Source organism: Gasterosteus aculeatus, chromosome 20, assembly GCF_964276395.1.
Source record: "Gasterosteus aculeatus chromosome 20, fGasAcu3.hap1.1, whole genome shotgun sequence".
NCBI classification, from domain to species: Eukaryota; Metazoa; Chordata; class Actinopteri; order Perciformes; family Gasterosteidae; genus Gasterosteus; species Gasterosteus aculeatus.
The window spans coordinates 8,987,549-9,009,312 of record NC_135707.1 but is presented as its reverse complement, the minus strand read 5'-3'; the positions used below and the strand labels follow the sequence as shown (position 1 = coordinate 9,009,312).

The window sequence follows — 21,764 nt, the reverse complement described above, 5'->3', positions numbered from 1 at the left end:
CCAGCGAAAGTAAACAGACAGAATTTCTATTGCATCAAATTTAAAAGCTCACATTAAAGCTATAAATATGCGTTGTATATTTGAGGAGGTGCAACATAAGCAACAGGGCTCCTGGTGTCCTCCACCTGCACGGGACGCGGTGACGTCAGCGAGTTTACTGCTGCTGAATATGCACATTTCACTTTTGAGGGTCACTTGGGTATTTTTAGTGTTTGACATGAAAATGAGATGATATGAGAATCAAAAGGGATGCCCAGGGTGAGGGCAGCTACTGCACGTGTGTGCATGTTTTTCATGGTTTCATTTGCAACAAGGACATTCCTGACTCTGTTGTTTTAGGACACCATGACTCTGCATAATGGTCCATTACATGTAGTTGTATTAAAATATAAAAACCCCCATTTCACTGCCTCCTTCTACCGTTTGTAAATTCCATGAATATTTAAAACATACAATTGAGGAAACCGTTGCACATACAAGCCCATACCGTAGCTTGTATTCATGCATGACTAATTATAATTTACTTGCCATTGGTTTGTGTGTATTTCCATTAGTGAAGTGAATTTGAGTTGGTTAGAAAAAGTTTAGTTTTATGCCAGCATTATATCAGTTAAGTATATTAACTATATACTAGGCACAATTGCATAGAGTTCTGGTTTTAATATTATGTTTTTTCCCGATGATAAACAGCAGGCCCAAAAATTTCAAGGAGAAAAATAAAGCACATATTTTTCCAATGGCTGCCCGTTGACTCTCTAGAAAAAAGCATTGAAGAGCATCTGGATTTCTGGCACTGACTCATTTTTTATCCTGAGGAGGCCTCTATTTCCTGATATGCTTCTCACGCTGTGCAGGAATGCTGCCATTTCCCCAATTCAGTAACCTGCAAAACTCATCAGCATTTCTCCCACTATGTCATGAAAACAAACTAAGACAGATTGCCCCTGTGTGTGTGTGTGTGTGTGTGTGTGTGTTTTCAATCCCCCGTGTCAGCTATCACTGGGTGGGAGACAGCCATAAACTGCGCTTTAGAAACCTATAATGTTCTAGTGCAGCGCCGGCAAAACTTATATATTATGCCCAGTCCCATTTAGACAAAAATGGGATCATTATTTTTGATAACTGCTACAAGTGCTGGATAATTTCATTGCTCAACTTGCCTCTGCATGATGCTGCACTTCAGCTAAATCATCATAGATCTTGCGTTATCCTTGTTATCGCTTTATTTGATTGTAGCACAAAACCAAATAACATGTCCAATGAATTAGAACATCTGGATTGATCCAAACACGTTTTTACTCATTATGACTTTTACTAGTCTCAGCGTGCATATGATAGAGAAACAAAGCAGTTTGCTCGCTTGTCTGAGTATTTCTCATGCAGCTGTTCCATTTACAGCCATGCCCGTAAGAACCATCCCAGCTGAAGAGCGAGGGGGGGGCAATACCCTCGCCTCATGCACTCTAGAAATTGATGGATGCGTGAAAGTGTGAAAGCTGAAGCGTTTTATTATACAGAAAGCAGAAGAAATTTCAGGGGTCGCCGCTCGACTTGCCCAATAAATAGGGGCTGTAAATAAACATCACTATTTATATAACCAAATCAAGTGTTTTCCAATCAGTTTGTTCGTTCAAAATGTACTTTCTGTTCTGCCGAGCTTTTCATGTGTATGAACCATTCATTGGTTTTAAACAGTTTAACAAGCTCATTAAATTAAACCTCAGGAAAAGTTGCGTCAAACATTTATTGAAACTGGCTTAGAAACTCAAACTAATAACTCAATATTCTTCATCATCGAATCAACTGTGTATGACCTCAACTAGTCGCTCTGTGAATCTCTACTTTTGGCATTTCCACGATAGTTTTTAATTTTCCAATACCGTCTCCTCCACAATGAACTCAATGGCGTGCTGCGCCGACTGGTTCGTCTCCACCATGGTGATTTCACTTCCATCCATGGTGATGGTGGGGACGTTGATGCCCTGAGCTCCCAGCACAGACGAGGGCAGAATGACGACCTGCGAGGTGCCGTCCATGGCCGCGAACTGGTCGGACGGGATCATGACCGTCTCGGTGCCGCCTTCGGCGCCCTGCAGCACGTAGATGGTCTGCACCGAGCTGGAGTCGAGCTCCCCGGTGGTGGCCAGAGACGACAGCACCTTGGCCCCCTCCAGCACCTTCTGGACGTGGGCGGCCTCGGCGTCCTGCGCCGCCTGCTCGGCGCCGTCCACGGGCAGGTCCCCGTGCAGCCGGATGTGCTTGTCCAGGTTGGAGCGGGAGCGGAAGGCGGCGGGGCAGTGGGGGCAGGGGTAGGGCTTCTCCCCGCTGTGGGTGCGCGCGTGCTCGGTGAGCCGGGCGGCCACACTGAAACTCTTGCCGCAGATCCAGCAGCAGAAAGGGCGCAGGCCGCTGTGGATGCGCTCGTGGTCCTGCAGATGGGGCAGCTGGCGGAAGCGCTTGCCACATGTGGCGCACTGGCGGAGGGATGAGAGGGGGAGGGAGGGAGGGAGGGGAGATGGGAAGAGTGGAAAAGTGTACAAAACATAGAAAGGTGAGGAGGTGCCAAGAAAGTACAGTTTTGTTCATACTTTTCTAAAGATGCAGCATTTCTGACAGGGCTGGAGGAAGAGGAGGAGGAAGAGGAGTGCAAGGCAACGTTTGTTATTGTCCGTCAACTGACCGTCACAGAAGACTTAGAAAACCAGAAACTATTCACGTTAAAGAAGCTAGAACCAGAGTTCTAGTTAGCCTTTTTGCTTGATAACTGTATCTTTTATTTATGATTATTTACCAGAATAAGGTTTAGGATCAACTACCCGGTAAACACTTGATCAAACCACCACAGAAGAATAACTCGTTTGCTTTGACACCCCAATTTGGGACGCCAGGATTGCATCTACAACCCCTGTTGGCGATTTCGCTGTGTCAGTACTTCTGTGAGAAATACTCTGATTAAATTACCTTTTCAGTTGATTTGCTCTTCCTATACTTCGTAAATAAATATAGTGATTCAGGAACACACGGAATATTACTTATTATCACTTACATTCCAATTCCTCCCAATACCTGTGTGCATGTGCACCGACGCTCCTTGAACGTACGTCTATAGTATCCCCGACAGATATTGCTCACAGCGAAGCCACAGAAGTCAATCAATTTTTACAGCCCGGTGCGCTATGATGGGCTACGATGGGCCTATAGTTGATGTCCTGCCTCGTCACCAGAGAAATAGAGGGAGAGCGAGAGAGTCCCAGAATAGAAACGGACACAGAGGGGGCTGACAGGCCCTAACTCAGCCCTGTCATTAATCACAGGTACACAGGGAGGGAGGAAACACCCGCAGGACACACGCTGCACAAATGACCACGGCCCAGAAGCTGAGGGATGGCCACAGCGGCGAACCAGAGTGACCGTGGGGGAGAGGAAGTGCTGGATGACAATTTAAGAAATACGGCCGTTAAAAGGGTTTAAAAGCCGCTCATAGGAGAAAAAAAAAGGCAAACTGTGATTCAGAAGGTTGAGAGACATTGCCTTTTTATGCACACACAAGCACACACACAAGCACCGTCCTTCTTACCTCGAAGGGCCTCTCATCAGTGTGCGTCCTCATGTGAACATTAAAGGTGGAATTATAGGAAAACTCCTTGAGGCAAATCTGACAGCGGAAGCGGGGTTGGTTTTTGGACTTGCTGAGCGTGCCCTGGAAGTGAGCCAGCACATGCTCCTCCAGGGTGCTGTTGGAGGTGAATCGGCGGCGGCAAGGCCTCACTGGGCATTTGAGGGGTGTTTGGCCCGTGTGGGACAACCGATGAAGGTCGAGGCCCTCCTGCGTCATGCAACGGTGGCCGCACAGGTCACACTCAACCTGAAGGACAAGGAGACGGAACAGGGGGCGGGAAAAAAGCAGAGTAAGGAGACTGAGGAGGAACGATTCATGAAAAGAGAAAAGGTCGGAGCCTTGGAGGGCAGACGGAGACGTTACCACGACGTCACACAAGCGGGGACCTTGGTTACACCCCCCCCCTCCCCCTCCCCGCCCACGCTAACCCCACTTTCTTTCTTTCTAAACTGGCAGAATGCCGAAGCGGTGCGTGTACTTCGTTCCTCCCTAACACCCCGGCCATCATTCATTACCCCCGACATTACAGACCTGCCCGGTGCATCGTCCTCGGCCCTGACCCCGCCCACGGCCGGTGTTCTTGTCCTCCTCCGTGGAAGGGCAGCGCTGCATGTGGATCTCCAGCACTGACTGGTTCACGAACTGGGAGGAACAGTGCGGACACGTCACCGGCTGCTTGTCTGCAATGGAACAGGGTTCAGCTGTTAGGCCGGTCATCCGGATCGGCGCTCGTTGTGCTGCAGCCGGTGGCGCTTGCAGGCATTTCAACTCTTTTATATATCAGGGGGTGGGGATTTTGACATGTCGCAGCAGGGAAACATGTAAATGTTAAATGTACGCTGGGTTTGAAGGCCCTGGTATTGTACATGCTGGAGACATGATCAAGGTTTATTATTAAGCCACACGTTTCCATTCTACGACAAGTCAACTGGTCTGCTTTGGAAACAGAGGCCGATTCATCATTTTGTCAATTTTCACAATCCAAATCAAACCATCACACAATCATTGCTGGTGATCGTCAAAACAATCTTTAAGGTGTTCATGAAGAAGCAGCGTGATGATTTGCTGCTCCGTTTTGTGCAATACAATGGAAACAGCTTGCGACACTGCTTATGTCGATAAAAAAATGATTGCGAAGGCTGCATTATATGAGGAAATTATGCAATGTACAATAATGTTGTGAAATATGCTATAACTTTATTACTTGCAATAAACAAAGGGATGTTTATGTAACAAACAACTCCTTGTTAAATTTTCGTATTAAAAGAATTCAACTGAAAACAACGGGATGAATTATTTCATGGCTTTTTAAAACCTACCCTTTAACTGATGTTTTCACCGTGTGTTTATTTGGCATTGACCTTAAAACAAGACACCTTGTGAAGCCCCGATTCCTCTGCAAATCCTGTTTAGTAAAGAGCGAACATTTTAACCCTTTGGTTGATTGTTCAGTGTGCCGTGCAAAAGGCTTTACAGCCTTGTTGCACCAGTCACGCTGCATCAGAGCAGAATATAATATATATACATTTTATATTAACCCAAACCCTGCTGGTGTGCTTTTGTGTCAGGCATAAAATCATCATAAATAACATAGTCATTAGTATTTGAGCCCCCTGCTCCGGTCCTGTGAAGCAATGAAAATGGAGTCTCAATCTACAGCAATCTCCCAAGAATATCTGCATCTAATTTTAATTATACACACTTCACTAATGTTATTTGTGGTGTACTGCAGTTTGAAAAAGCATTTGAAACAGCTGTGTCATCAAATGCAGTAAATATCAAAGCGGTCCTCATTACTTTATATTCATGTAATAAACATATCATTTAAACATATTAGATCATCAAGGCGTATCTGCATGGACATTTGTTGTTACAATATTTCATAAACTCAGTGATCCATTTGACCGGACAGGCGTGATCCCTGTGGTTTCCTTGGTTGGCGTGACAAAAAGTACAATGAAGAGGTCTGGGAAGTTGTAACAAGCTACAGTAAATCACCGCACACATATAAAGTATTTGATACATTGCTGATTTTCCCACAAAGCATGTAGGAGTCTGTCATTTTTATCATAAGTACTCTTTAACTGTGAGTGACTGAATCTGCAAAATCTGCAGTGTATCAAATACTTGTTCTCCCCACTGTTTAATGATAACACAATCAGTGAAAAACTAACCAATAATAAACATTTTTTAGAACTACAAACAAAAAGTATTTTATTATCAATTTATCTGGTTTGGTCTCAGGTAGCTGATTTTTTATCTGATCTATAAAAATGTCAGAATCGTTTCCCAGTGTGATTCTGAAATAGGCGTTTTTGTCCTTTAATGTTCAAATCATATAAATATCACATTTACATATCTTTTTAAGTCTAAAACACAAACTGAGATGGCAGGTACAACAAACAGCCGACATTTTTTCACGATTAAAGTGATTCATAAGTGCTGCTGATTATTTTCCTGTCAGTTGGCTAATCAATTAATCTGCTTATCATTCCAGCTGTGATCAGCCGGCGCCCTTGTTGTATTTTGGCACAGCGAAGCGCACTCTGGCCGCGTTGCTCTTGAGATCCTGGCTGGGAAATCGCTGACGCTGGCGGTTCATCGTTGTGTCTACAGGTCGCCACGCCAACATCTTGCAATCTGCTAACCATCTGTACCGTCTATCCTTGCGGGGGCGACCCACTGGGACCCTCTAATTAAACATTTAATAAGGACAGTCTAAGCCTCAGGCCCCGGGCTGATCAATGGATCAATCTCTACCATCTTCTCTCCGACAGGAGCGTCGTACCTCTGAACCCCGCGGCACGCCGACTCTTAGAGCTTAACTAATGAGGCCGACGTGCCAAAGCCCCCCTTCTCTGATTAAGATGAAGAGTCAACATGTCGACCTAATTCATTTACCTCTCTCTTCCATCCGCGTTGCGTGTGGGACGCAAATCAATGGAAAGTCATTGACTTAATGCATCACAAGAACAAAGCACACATAACGCGGATGTACGTTTGTAAACAAACAAGATAGGCCACCCGGGCGGGCTGATGGGGGCATTCATCGCCTGTGCGTTGCTCCATTGTAATTCTCAGCACACTGTCCCGATAAGATAAAAACATCACATCTAATTAGGTATCCGTCACGAGCGCGCAAAAGGGCTCGTGTTCTTCCTTCCTTGATACCACGTTGCTGTAATGTAAATGGCCACACGGTAGAAGGATGTCAGACCGGCAGCTGACTAAAGGAGATGTTGAACGATGGAAGAGCGCGGATGCTGTATGCCGTGTTTTTGTCACTCACAAATATAACATCAAATATGGGAGTGAACGCTATTCCGGGGGGGGGGGGGGGGCAGAGCCCTGAAGACTCACCTTGGTGAGTGAGCGAGTGCAGGTCCAGGTCTCTCCGGCGTTTGAAGGCCTCTCCGCATTCATGGCAAGGGAACGGATGGCTGGTGTGGAGCAGTCTGTTTAAAACACGTTCACATAAGAGCTTTAACTATTTAGGATGACCTGTTTTATTTATCCAACAAAAGGAATTACACGGACATGGCTCAGCGTAATAAAAGGGGCCAGAAAGGCCTCTACGGGGAGAGGGAACAGTCAGCCAAACAATTAAAGTGCACTGCAGACTTGGGACAAACAAAAGACACATCAAATATTCTTTTTTTTTAAATGAGGGAAAAGTAATGTTTAGTTTTAAGCTGCCACCCTTTGTTTGACTTGTAGGAGGATTACCAGTAAGTATGTGCTTAGCTGTGCTGGAGGTTAAATAAAAGGTATTAGCGGAGTGTATAACGGATGGAGATGGAAAAATAAAAATATTTTAAAAAGCAATAAACTGGGAGGAGTTAGGACATGAAAGACTATACTTATCCATGGCATAACGTTACACTGCATGTAGCTTTAGGGGAGGAGAGAAGTGTTGAGATGTTTTCACCTAATGCTGCATCAGGACTGCCTATACAGCATGGCTCAAATAAACCATGGACTCTATGAGCAGTTTCTCCTAATCAGAATCAACCAAGAGGATGTTGAAGTTCCGGGATCACAATGCGGCACTAGATACTTCACGCAGACAGGTTTACGCATTATGTGTATTGCGGCTGCAGTTAATGGTGCAGCAAAAGACACGAGTCACTTCAAGTGCAGCAGGATGCTGGAGGTGATGTGCAAGGACCTCTCGATGCCCGTATGAGAGGCCCGGAGGTTTCTGTTCCCCCTTAAACAGACAAGAGAAATCAATATTTCAGGGACAGCTGAACCCGAGGCAACTGGGAGGATTATATTTTCAGCCAGGGTCACCTCTTCTCCCAACCCCATGTTCTCTAATGAGTGGGGGTGACCGTGCACGCTCGACACTATTACTGCACTTACAGAATCTAATCCCTTTTGCTATTTACTAGCAAAATGACCAGCTTCAGATTCTCCTCATCTTGGCAAATAGTGATCTTATATATATAGCTTTGATCTTGGAAATAACCATATGTGCAATGTGCATGTGTAATCTGCATCTGCTACTGATCGTTTGGGTTTAAAACTGCTGTCGGGAAATTAATAAATAATAATGTTAAATAATGGACCAATAGATGTTGATTAACTGATGTTATCTGCTGATGAACACTGACTCCAACTAGTGTGGCAGAAGCTGCCTGTATGCTTCACAGTTTCGTTTTGAAAATGCCACCGTTTTTGTCCTTCAACACGATTGTCTACAGGTAAACTTGTTTTGGGGGTCAGTACATCCAGCCGATCAAATACACACAAACCGGCGTACACGTGCGCACAGTGTGTCCTCTCCGCCTCGCTCCACCAGGCAGCACAGGACCCGGCTCTTCCGTGGCCCTGGGGTGTTATCGCTATCATCTTAATTCACTGGGCCGCTGTCAATCAATCATGTATGACTGGGGCTCAAGGGCACGCAGACATCTTAAGTCAGTGGGTTGCAACGCGGCTTTGAGGTCTTGTTCGGTAGTCAGACACGGCTCAACTACTACGGCTCTTGGCGAGGGCGTCAGTTTGATCGAAATCCTGTCCTGTCTTCTGTTTGGATCCGTAACTCTAATGCGCACTAACAGGGTTGTGAATGACTGATTATTGACTGCTGTTGAATATGATGCACAGTGGAAGTCGTTCACTGGATGGGTTGTGTTTTTTTTCCTCCTAATTTCCACAATTAAAGAATGCGGAACAACTAGTAGGACATCGTTGCCGTGTTATTACTTGTGATGGTTGAGCTGCTCTTCCGTGTTGAACCGTGACGGGCAGTGAGGACAGGAGAAGAGATGGGCAGATCCCTCGTTGTCCAACAAACACACCTGTATTGAGGGGCAAAGCAGTCAAGCTCAGAGAAAAATAAATAAATCTAAGGATTCCACTTATCTACCAAAAATATTTCCAGGATTTCTATTGTGACAACAAATAAATGCTTTAAAAACCATATAAATACAACATTTTGTAATAGAAGCGTTGAATTTGAGAGGTGTTTTAATAGAAGTAAAAAGAGGGAGACGGTACCGGCTTGCGTCCACGCCTGCGCCGAGGCTGTGGCGTTGCATGGATGCGTTGATGTCTCTTCAGGGAGGCCGCCTGGGAGAAGTTTTTGCCACAAACGTCGCAGCTGTGGGGTTTGCTGCCCGTGTGGCTCATGCTGTGGCGCAGCAGGCTCTGGGAGTTGGTGAAGGACTTTGCACAAACCTTCAGAGCCACGATAGTCAGGATCAGAGCCAAAGTTGTATTAGCAAAAGTTGTATGAGGCTGCATCTCCTCAAATCCTAATTCTTGAGCACAACTGTCAAACTGTCAAATATAATGAGGCCGGAGGTTGAGGATTGTGCTAGTCAACCCTGACACACTTCAAAAGTATTACATCATCTCAACAACGTCTGCCGTATGATGAAAGTGACATTTTCAGCCAATACAATTATCCCCTAGACATAAGTAAAAAGGACAGATTTTGACTGGCACCTTGCACGTGAAGAGCTTTTCTCCGGTGTGGCTGAAGACGTGCGTGCGGAGGAAGACGCGCCGGGTGAAGGTTTTGCCACAGTAAGGGCAAACATGGGGTAGTGGCGTGCGGGCCCAGTCCTGTAGCAGCTTGGCAGGTGGAGGGTGGTTGGTGTTGTCAGAGTCTGCTGCAGCGCTGCCCTCTGATTCGTCTTTGAGGCCCTTGTGTCCTGACGCAACACAAAAACAAAAACAAAACCTGTTCATTAAGGAGCCAAAACGCCCGGCGAAACAAACGGGCTTCAGAGAAGACGGTGACTTGATTAAAGGAATACGCTCACTTACCGGCACTGTTGCCGCTCAGGATCCTGAAAGTGGGCCTACTTCTTTTCGGCAGCGGTGATCCTGGCTCGCCGGCGGCGGACGGGGAGAGCAGCCGCTTTGAGCTCCGGGGGCTATCCGGAGGTTTGGCGGAGGGGGCCTCGTCGCCGGTATCGGCGACATCCGTCCCCGATGAGAAGCGGTGCTTCCGCCGATGGTACAGGAACTGGGTGGTGTTCATGAAGCTCTCGCCACAGGGGCGGCAGCTGTGCAGTGGCTCCGTCAGGCCGTGCTTATGCTTGCGATGGGCGCCCAGCCCCCCCTCCTCGCCGAAGCTCTCCCCGCACTGGGTGCACATGAACAACTCGGGCGGCGCGCAACTGGAGGCGGCGTCCAAGGGAGCGGCGTCGCGGCCCGGCTCGCCGGCACCGTCGCTCCGAGCGCAAACCGGCTCCGCCGCGCCGCCGGCGCCCTCGGCCGCCTTCTCCTCACCTTTCTGCCGGTGCTGCTTGCGGTGGTAGAGGAAGAGGGTGGTGTTCAGGAAGCTCTCCCCGCACACGGCGCAGCGATGCAGCGCTTCCTCGAAGCCGTGCTGCGTCTTGCGGTGGGCCACGAGCTCGGACACCAGACCGAAGCACGAGCCACAGTCCACACACAGCAGCACTGGCTCCGGTTTGGCCTTTTTGTTCGCCCCTCTCCTCCTGGGAGACCAATCATCTTGATTGGAGGTCGAGGCGGCTGCCTCCGAAACGGCCGGGTCGGAGCTCTGAGCCAGAGAGGCGTCAGCCGGCGGCTGGCCCTCCTCCTCCCCCTTCTCCTCCTCCTCCTCCTCCTCCGCTGCGGTGGTCCCCGCTTGTTCGGGTTCGAGATTTTCACTGGCTTCACCGTTTGAGGGCGAAGAATCCTCTGGATTTAAAGTGGAAGTGGCGTCCTGCGCGGAAGCGGCCTCCGCCTCGGGCTGTGGCTCGGGGATCGACTCCTTCCCAGAGGCGGGCTGCTGACATAGCTCTTCTTTACGATGCTGCTGCCAAAGGTCCAGGCTCTTGAAAAGTTCATCACAGTCCCCACATTGGTAGAGGATTCTGGGCTGGTCTGATGTCACGTTTGCACTGAGTGCCGCCTGCTTGAGAACCGAGGATTGCCCTGTTTGGGTCTCAATCGGTGGGGCTGTCTTTGGTATATTTATGACCTGTTGCTGCGACGACAAGAAAGCAGAGAGAGAAAGAGAAAATCTGAGATTAGATCATCTTTAATGTTTCTTTTGTTGCGTTTGTTTCCGCGCACAAAGGAAATGTCTCCTTGTCAAAAGCTGTTTGGCGCAAAATCTGCAGTGTTTTGGTTTTCGATTCATTTTCTCTGGCAGACGAGGGATGAGACTTCAGTGTCCGTGAGGTCAATTAGAGCAGAATGCGTTTCGAGCCAAGCGCCAGACAGCCAAGATAAGGCCTCAGCCCGGCTGATAACTATCAGGCCCATCAGGGTTGAACAGGTCACTCCACAGGGTTTTACATTCGCTCCCTCAGTCTACTAGGGCGATAAAAACAGAACATCAAGGTCGAGGTTAAAGACGTTGGAAAGTGTCTCAATTAAAACTGTTCAACACGTCTCACATAACGCAATGATTTGTGGGCTGTATTTATGAGAGCACTGAACAATGTCGTCGTCTCAATCGATAGGATTCTGATTGCATTTTTCTTTTTTTTCGCATACAGATTAGGGCTGCAACAACGAATCGATGAAATCGCTAAAAATCGATTATTGAAAGGGTTGGCAACGAATTTCATATATCGATTCGTTGTGTCGCGCGATTATGACGTCGTCCTCGGTGTGCGAGCATTTCACACTAAACAAACTAAAAAGTGTGTCAATGGCAAAATATGCCATTCAACGTAACATGGGGCGGGAGCACCACGTTGTCCCGTTTTGACGTGAGGAATGAACGTCATCTCATAGCACAGTTATTTTTTAGCTGTATTTTAGAGTGTATACATTTACTTAACTTGCACTACAATGATGGTAATAATTTAATGAATAAGCTTCAAGTGAACATGGAGGTGTTTGTGAGTGTGTCTGAGTGTAGAAAACAAGTTCATTATCCGGTTAAATTTCTATTTTTTTATAAATTATTATGTTCAAGGCGCAACCTGTTTGTGGAATCTCTGAAGACTTTTTGCAATGTGAATTTGCAGTTCTGTTTTAGAAGAAAAAAAAAGAAGAAAAAAAGAATCAAAGCGTATTTTCTTAATCCAATTCGAGTTTATTTTGACCTTTGTGATAAGTGCAAGTTTTGAAAAGTGTTTGTTTCATAGTGAAAGAATAATAATGATTGAGCGACCGTCTTCCACCGGACAAAACATAACAGGGGTGAGCAATAAGACCTAGAATTGATTGCTAAATTTGTGAGAATTTCATGCTGTAGCTTGGCTTGGAAAGTGGAATAAGTACACGGCTCCGAATGCGTTTACAGCATAGAAGTGAACGCATATTGCATAATGACAAAAACTAAATAATATATTCACAATAGGCCTATATTATAGTGTAATTATTATATATATATATATATATATATATATATATATATATATAATTAATTGGCTCAACTGTTACCAGCAGTCACATTAAAGTCACAATAACACATTCATAATTACACAATAATATAGGCCTATAATATATATATATATATATATATATATAATTATATTAGAATACATCATAATTTGAAAACTCGGCAACAATAATAACAGCTTGTTCCTCAGGGAATATGATTCAAAATCCGGTTGGGCTATTGGATGTCTAAATAATGCATTAGTTTATGATTTGAGATATATTTTGCATTAAATCTGAATCAGCAAAATCGCCTAACTAGTAAATAATATTTATAAATACATTTAGTGGAGTTAAAAGTACAGCATTTGCCTTCGAGATGTTGTGGACTCCTACGAAGTAACATGAAATTAAATTCAGAAAAGTAGATTAAAAGTAAATACGAAATTGTAATAAAGTACAATACTGAAGTATTCTAAATACCCCTTCTACCACCGAGACCAAGAGCAGAAAAAGTGTGCACAAGCACACAAGTCCATCATGGATCCTACTTTTAGCATTCAAAGTCCACCGAATCGAAGTATTTACCTAAAATAAATGTACAAAATGTTTTTGTAGGAGAGCACGCCTCCATAGAGGGTCAAAGGTCCTCCCACTAGTCTCACAAAGTCCTGTGTGGAAACCCTGCACGAGGGTTATCTGCACCAGGAAGCAACATGTCCCACTAAACATTTGGACAGTTGAATGCTGAATACATTTTTTATTCCTCAGTGCAGAACAAAATAACAAAGTTCTCGGTGTATTTCAATAAATGATTGCACAGGTTGTCGTGTATATTTGTTTATTATAGTTAATGGGACTACTAAAATGACAAAACTAGCAGCAAGCCAGAGCACCACGACTGAAGAGCACATCAAGTAATACGGTCTAACAACACTTGACCGTCCCGTTAGAGGGACCACACTAAAAAATAAAAGCTTTCAGAGCTCAAAAGGAGTTCGATTAACAAATCACACAGATTGAACTACTCGGGCTCTTATTGCTATCATTATTGATACATTTCAATGGTGCCATATGTGAAGTGCGTGTTCTGATCAGTTTAATAAGATTTGCAAATGTAATAATAACACTAACTATTATTTAGCTGATGAAATGGGGATGCTCGTAAGGAAGCAGCTTAGGCCAAGCGGGGGCCAGGATGTCATAAGCTCATACAGTGTTTGCCCTGCTGATTCATCTATGAGAAGGCCAATGCACGATCCATCAGGAGAACGGGTGGCGCTGACTGATGCTTTTCCTACCCCCCGCACTCTGTCATGAGTGTCACTATGCTTTATGGAAGCGTGCAGAAGACAGTAAGGATGTACAGTTTGTACAGTCATGCCAAACAAGTGCCAATGACTGCTGAAGGCTTTTCTGAAGCTGTCATGACAAAATTAAAAAGAAAAAAGGGGGGAAGAAAAGACACTCAATGGACATTTATATCGCCCTGTTCAACAACTCTACGACTCTGAAATTCAAATCGCAGAAATAAAAGACGCATAACTTGGTATACTTCTATTGTTTAGGATTAAACAATAGAAGTACAAATGCATTTACGTACAGAAGCACACAGTTAGTACACAGCAAAAAAAGACCATTATCATGGGGACTAGTTATTCATTATTATTGGAGAATGAAGCACATCTTGATGATTTAGCTTCACAACCAAGACCTCACATAATTATCTCCTAATAACCCCAAATCCAATGGATATGATCAACTGTGTGTGATTTGAATACATGCTCCACCCATAGAAAATATGTATATTAAAGTTAGAATAACGACCTCATGCTTGTTTGCCAACACAAACCAGTCAAGTAGCAGTGCACATCCAGTCCAACGTGTCATCACTCAACAATTCTACCCAATTACACATTTGTGTAAAATTGTCAATATTAACTTACGGATTTTTGCGTTAAGGTCAAAATGGTAAGTTTGTGAAGTCACAGAGCCACCAAACTCCAATCAGTTCATCCTTAAGACCAGGTAGACATTTGGGCCAAATGTAATTCCCAGCAGGTGGCCGCTAAATTCCAATCATCTCATTTTTTTAATCCTAGGGGATGTTGCAAAATGTTAAAGACAAGCCAAACTGACAAAACGCACTTCAGCCACGGCCGCAAGCACGAAAGGTTCTTCAAAAAACATTTATTAATGAGTCAGATGTTTTTCTAGAGACTGTGAAATGCTGTTCTGTGAAATGCATTGTGGGCGTTAAAAAATACCCTCAAAAATACATATGAATGTACATTGCGGTGACAATCTAAGTACTCTATTGACTCACTAAGTGAACACAAGGGTCAAAAAAGATTGACAGTAAATGCACTGCATTGAGGACGAAGATAATTATTCTCATTAAATGCCAAGACTTAGTTAGTTGTGCTCTGTACATTATATTCTTGGTAAAAACATTCTGATGTATTCAATTTATTTTGCTTCAAAACGAATGCACTTATAAGAATTAATCTTTTTGTAATCCAAAGATTTCCACATTAGCTGGAATGTAGCGCGACGTGTAAGCTCTGCTCATTTAAATGGGAAAGTGCAATACAAGTCTTTTATATTTTAAAACAATGAGTGATCTTGATTAATAATCCGGAGCCCAAAAATAATGACCCGGCGGCCCGACTAGATACCATGTGAATGTGATGTCCTTGACTTAAACCCGGCCTGTGATCTTTATCACACGTCATCCCCTCCTGCTCCTAATCTGTTCAAACATATTTCAGTATCAATAAAAAAAAAAGGGGGGGGGGGGATTTAGCCGGCCCAACGCATTACACGCATGTTCCGCACATTGTGTACATCAGAGACGATTTTACAGTTCTTGAATTTGACAAATTATAAAATATGTGGACTCGACTTTTGTTTGAGCGTGGTTAATTGAGAGGTTACGCCATGTCTATACTATATGAAGGTAATCGAATAATAACACGCAGGCTGTGTAGTCTATTTGTTTGTAACATTTTGCAACTGGTTGAGGTAGCGAATCGTTATGCTTGTTGAACAACTCTAAAAAATGTTTTAAGTTGTGCCGTTTTACTGCACTTGCAAACAGTGCCGAGCATAGTTGTTGTCACTTGGGTTACGGTTAACTTTGGAGTGGAATTAGCCAATTAGCACAATTTAATACCGGGTGTTGGTTACAATCCCAGATCAAATTATTTTTTATAAATCATGTGTTTACTTAACATTTTCAAAGTCAGATGATGATAAAAATACAATTTATCAGCGAGCTCTAATGAGCCGTAATAATATATAAAAAAGAGAAAAAAAGAACCTCTTGACTATTGTGGGACTAATCATTACATCAGCGGTAACTTTGATATTAATACACCACACCTTGAAATAAAACAATAAATAAATCACAACAAACAACTCAATGTTAAGTGCCCTGACCAAGGTCACTATTACTATGACGAGTAGCAGAACATTGTCAATTTATTACTTAATGTGTGCTTGTCACTTCAATGTCATTCTCCTTCTCTCTTCGTCGAGAGTTTTATGCAACCGCACCCTTTGACGTTTCAGGCCACACCGCCACGATATTGATGTTTTTTGAGGTCTGTTGCCAGCTAAAGATCAAGATCTTGCATTTGTGATGAAATGGGGGAATTGTTGACTGCGCCAGTATTTACCCGAGTCTGAAGCAGCGGAACGGTGACTGGGGTGCTTCCAGGGGCTTCCAGCTGTTCGTCCTCAGCGGTGCACGTCAACTGGTGCTCAAGCACCTCTTCCAGGGTGTTGAACTCCTGGTAGCAGGGGAAGCACATGTACACCGACGAACTCTCCATCTCTGCCAAGGGGTTGGGAATAGAAAACATTTCAGAGGAAATGGCAGCAATACAAAACTGATTTGTAGATAAATATGTGAAACAGTGCACAAAACTCAGCATGCTTGGAATATCCCGACGTGAGCCGTATACAGATTTCCACCCCCTCTGTACATTACATTTAAAGTTAGGTTGTGAACATTGCCCTCTCCTGATGAAAATAAGTGCCTGCATATATTATCAAGACAACAGCTTGGACTCGAGCGCCAAGAGGCTAACCCTGGGTTGGCCAAGATGACTCACCATGTGCTGAGCCTGGGCTAATTGTTAGTTTGACCATGCAGGTTGCTGCTCAGTGGAGACCTTGCCAAGGCTCTTGCTCTTTTTTTTCTCTCTGTCATTTCTTGGACCAGGCAGACATTTAGCTCCAACATCAATTAGATATGTGCCATAATTGGACCCACTGGAAGGGCTCGCTGTTGGTGAGTGAGGCTTGTGTTCAATCAAAATCTGTGTCTGCAATCCTTCCCACTCACTAGATAGCAGTCCGCCCTCGTACTGCACCAGTAGAACTCTAGCCTCGCAAATCAAAAGAAATCCACAAAAAGACACGCTAATACTTTTTAATAACACCAGTGTGGGACATCTGCTAGTTCATTATCGTCACTAGCAGACAAAGCAATGGCTCAAAGGATAAGAGTGATAAGCTCGTCCATATTTCTGTTATTGTTGACAAATCCCATGACTGGCCTAAAAACATTGCTTTGTAAATCGGTCTCTCGTCTTTGATACTCAGCCCCAAGACCACGTGATCCTTCCTAAGATTTTTGAAAATGTATCACAGATATATGGATTACCTTTTTGAACACCACCCCCCCCAAACAATTATGTTCTATAACAACTGGACACCTGTAGTTTTCAGGTTATGGTAGCAGACTGATGCAACCACCACATTCACCCAAAAGAAGGTGTCATGAGAAGTGAGATATTTATAGAGGTCTGTGAGCCTTTATCTTAGACGGGTAGAACTTCACTGCATCAAAGGCAATGCTGGTTTGAGCATCTCCTTGTTTCTTATTTTATAGTAGAAATTAAGAAAGCAAAATAGCCACATAATTTAAACAAACAATTATGACATAATGATGACCCACTGCCCCCTGTTGGGATGGTGCTACGGTGTGGTCAGTTTGAGCCCTTCTTCTCTACAAAACACTGTGATTCATGCTGCAACACCTCAGCCCGGCTTCGACACCACATCATCGTGTGTGTGTGTGTGTGTGTGTCAAACACCTGTTGTAATTTGCGAACCAGGTGGACTAAACATTGGTCTAAACGCCATGAATATTACCGGTATTCCGTGAGACGCATCGTGGAGGGTAACCTACCGCTAATACTACTGTGTGTTTTCTGCTGGCACTATGTCCAATATTGACTCACAAAGAGACACGGGGTACAAATAAAGAGATAAAGCACTCATTTATGCAATTGCCGGATGTTACCAAAACGTGATGTTAGCACCTTTGAACCGATTTTCAGTCGGGGCTGGTCTGGCGCGAGCTATCAAGGACGACGGCGAGGCTATCGATTAACATCTAGCTAGCCAACTGTACTATCTCTGACCTGTACTGTGTTGCAACCATTCAACGATGGCCATTTTTCTAGCAACATGGCTAACTGGTGCTCCCGGCGTGGTAGCTAGCTTGCTGGCTAGCTCGGAAGCTAATAGAACGGCCGTCTGATCACTCCTTGATGTCTTGCGCAGAGGCCAACTTAGCTAGCGACTAAACCCCTTTTGCCACTTGGGCCAGTGGCGCTTACTCTGTGCTAACGTTACCAAGGAGGAGAAGAAGAAAAGACCGAAGAAGGAGGGCGGGATACGCTTCTTCGGTGGTATAATGGCGGCGACAGACCAAAAGTTAACATTAGCTGTCTCCCCCCGTTGAAAACCTCCATACACAAATACCGGTATGCGATGCGTCATTATAAAAGTATTATCCACATAAAATAAGTCAAATTAATTCAGTAGAACTCACCGCACTCAGACATTACCGGTCGAGGAAATAGCACAACAACTTCAGTTTTTTCTGCATCTTAGAAGGCTAGATGTGATTGGCTGTTAAGCTCACTTCGTGGACCAATAGCATTGCACTACACATGAGACTGAGGCGGTTTGTAGTCCAAAAGCGCGCGAGCGCTGCGGCAGAGTCAGTGCGGTCCCGCTAAAGAAAGCGACAGGATGTAGTTTGAGATTCTACGCTACTTTACAGTTGCAGGTACAATTTAAAGATAAAGGCACAACGCATACATGCTTAATATACAACAGACCCTTATCGATATAACTAATAAATAGCTAATGTGATATATATCATAATGGTAAAATAGTTACTCAGAAAGGGGGATCTTGGCATCATTACATTTAATTCAGGGACTACATTTTACTGACATGAAGAAACGTACCTATTTGAAGTCATGCAATTTAAGCCTGTGCTGATTGGGGTTTTGCTTATCATAATTATAAGAGATAATAGTTTGACATATCACAACCGAATTCAAGGTCCACTTGGAAGATGGGGGTTGAAATCAACATTAAGCACTCATACTTCCTTTTTGAGCTCAGAGGCACCATGAGATATTTGCACATTCAGGAATACAGTCCACATACTTCCACTTCAAATCGTTCACTTCTTTGTAGTACACAAACGTGGGTCATTTGTATAAAAAATTGAACGATCTCACAAACAGATACTGCTGCGGATGTGATGGGGAGAGTAACTCCATTCCCCGGCTGTCTTTTTTGTTGCTTAGCATGAGACTGTATCACAGTTCAAAGTCTTCATCTGTGGATTTGAGTATGCCCGGTTGTCATGGAGACAGATCTGCTGACATGAATGCTGTTATGGATCTAATTCATAACTATAAATCTGAGGCTTTATTAGCTGATGACTGTGTGATACGAGTGAAGAGTTCATTAAAGCTACTAAGCAAACCGTGCGTTGGGAAGTGTTTGGTCAAACTCTTATTTATAACGTCCTGAAAAACAGTTTCATATCAGTTGATAGCTCATAAGTATCAAAATACTAATAGAGGGCACTGAGTTATGTTTCACTATTTCCGTAGTTGTTTTTTTTAAATGAACCATGTGTTTGTTCATGAGGTTTTGTTAGTAACTATCAATATATTTTCTTTATTTGACATTGGATCCAATATATATAATTGTATTTAATGTCATGGCACAAAATCCTAGTTTACACAAAGATATTACAGTTAAACTGCAGAACACATGATGGATTTTTGTATCTGACACATATATCTTTTTCAGCAAGTTAAAGTCTGAGTTTCCCCTTTCCGGCTTAAAATATAATTAAATTAACACAATTTTTTTCAAAAGGCAAAGTCAAAAGTCTATTCATGACAGCAGCAATAACAACAAGTTACAGATGAGACGTAAGACGAAAAAATCTAAATGTCTCCTAAAGAAAAATGAAATAATAACTAAAACGTACAAAAAAAGTACAATCGACAAGTACAGACAACACCAGAGACACATTTGAGTGGTAGCTATTGATTGATAGGTTGCATTTGCATACATATACCAATTGACAGCACAAAAACATTTGTGGCTGAATTTGAAGTTTCTTAAAGCTCACCTTGGTTTGCATTTATCACTTAACACATTGAAGTACTAAAACCATCAGTCCACACACACACACGCACACACACAAGAGTCTGTTACTTCAGCTCTTCGATGGTTTTCACATTTTGTTTACCCAACTAATGTGACTTCCACTGCCCTTCCGTGCCCACACAGGATATCTGCACCGTTTAGCCCGGCGCTTATCAGATTTACCCGCCTTAGAGTGAGCAGCCAGCTGCATGGTGTGTTAGACACACAGGTCAGTGAAAGTAGACTGGCCCACTCCATTCATCTCCCACAATTAAATCCCAGGGCCCCGATGTGCCCCATTGGCTGATTGGGAGGACGAGCAGCTCCTCCAGACTGCTTGACTTCACTCCAAATAGTATTAAAGAGCCGGCCGGGCATTTAGCCAGAAGGTGCCGGGGCCACTGAGGCTCCACAGAAACTGCGCAATCTGCTCGACACATCGTCGAATAACATTATTCAGGCTTGACATCTCGAATCAGCACGGCGACGACTTAGCAGACGTGTTTTTCATTGGCGCGATGGTTCCCGGGAGAGGAGGCCTCACAGAGCATTTTATTCCTCTTTATCTCTCGGGTTGTTTTCTCGACATTTCCACCTTGAGGCTTGTGCGAGCAGATGCCGCTGCACTGCAGGCAAGATAGGTTAACTAGAGTGTACTTCATGGTCGGGGCAAAATGAGAGGAACTATATTGTTGGAAAAAATGCAACTATGTTCCAGCAGTGTTTCTTAGACGACAGAGTCTATGCTCTTTCCCTTTTGATTACCAGCACTTGCCCATGTGCATCTTCCAACTACATATTCCCCCTCAGAAGAAGAAAACCTTGGAGTAGCCTTGACCCAGGACTTGGTACGTGTGTCAATGTGTCTCCTGCTTGCAGGTATTATTTAATAATTGTCCTGTTTAATGATTTTGCACCAGTGTCGCGCAAGAATTTTTCTTTTCTCCATATTAGGACAAGCATTTAGATTGTGAGATACACCCAATACCTGTAATTTTCTACCTCACGAATTCCCTTTAGGTAATGTGTAAATATAGTTGGTCATCAATAATAACTGCACTGTTACTAGTGTTTTATGCTGTTGTGGTTGTTCAGTCTAAATGTATCTTTTATCAATTTATGGTCGATGAGCTGGATTTGTTCTAGAGACAAAAAATAAAGAATCATTTTGGCACTTATCGAGTATCTTTGACATTTGCATCAAGTTAAGCACAATATTCAACAAAACAACAAACATCTATTTACACAGCTATGGTTTTGTTACATAATGGAGTCACATTTGACAATTATAATTTATTTGTTTCAGCTGTGATTGGTATTTTATTCCTCATAACACACAGCCATCTAATAATGTTATATATAAAATTAAAGACACAGCAGTAAGCAAATTGTAAAATATAGATTAAAAAAAAAAGTAAACCAAATTAAACTAAAAATAAAATAATATTATACTGTGTACAAGAATGTATATAGACATAGCCTGCCAGTTGACATTTCCTAGATTAGATTCTTTCCAGACAATTTAATAAGGTAAATCACATCTATCGATTCCTTGTTCACTTTATACCCCAAATTCAAACGGTAGCAAACAGTCACCTCATCCTTTGTTAATGAATCATTTTTCGAATTAAGAACAAACACAAATCAACCAGTAGAACAACATTTGTTCTGCCTTTTAATTACATTGACCTGCCGCAATTTTAAGCCAAAAACAGACAAAGAATGTAAAACATTAATGTAATTGTAACTGAATTCACGAATACGATTAGAGACCAAGGACAGAGCGGCATAAAAGGACAAAGTAATAATTTATCTCAGCTGAACTCGAAGGGCAGTCCTAAAAGTAATAGAGCCGGGGTTTTCTTCA

The 21,764-nt window shown here is 43.5% G+C and overlaps 1 protein-coding gene across 6 annotated transcripts; it reads right to left on the bottom strand.

Moving 5' to 3' along the window:
* Window positions 1–1,485: 1,485 nt before the first annotated feature.
* Window positions 1,486–18,445, bottom strand: znf574 (zinc finger protein 574). Of its 6 annotated transcripts, none has more exons than XM_078095014.1 (10): window positions 18,267–18,445; window positions 16,099–16,256; window positions 9,899–11,069; window positions 9,575–9,783; window positions 9,125–9,304; window positions 8,831–8,925; window positions 6,980–7,074; window positions 4,151–4,299; window positions 3,578–3,865; window positions 1,486–2,474 (listed from the first exon to the last, which is right to left on the bottom strand). In XM_078095014.1, exons 1-10 carry the CDS (start codon window positions 18,277–18,279, stop codon window positions 1,866–1,868), a joined length of 2,967 nt encoding a protein of 988 aa, XP_077951140.1. In that variant the 5' UTR covers window positions 18,280–18,445; the 3' UTR covers window positions 1,486–1,865. The 6 variants fall into 6 exon arrangements, with proteins under 6 accessions (XP_077951140.1, XP_077951142.1, XP_077951141.1 ...); XM_078095016.1 differs by having other exon boundaries at window positions 17,619–18,274; XM_078095015.1 differs by lacking the exon at window positions 18,267–18,445 and adding an exon at window positions 17,752–18,080.
* Between the last annotated feature and the right edge of the window lie 3,319 nt (window positions 18,446–21,764).

Excerpts from the sequence above, each read along its gene's own strand:
- znf574 (XM_078095012.1), bottom strand. The coding sequence starts at position 16,573 with ATGGTCAAACTAACAATTAGCCCAGGCTCAGCACATG. Across the intron at positions 11,070-16,098 it reads TTCCGCTGCTTCAGACTCGG|CAACAGGTCATAAATATACC; the intron begins GTAAATACTGGC and ends TTGTCGTCGCAG. Across the intron at positions 9,305-9,574 it reads AAAAGCTCTTCACGTGCAAG|GTTTGTGCAAAGTCCTTCAC; the intron begins GTGCCAGTCAAA and ends GTGGCTCTGAAG.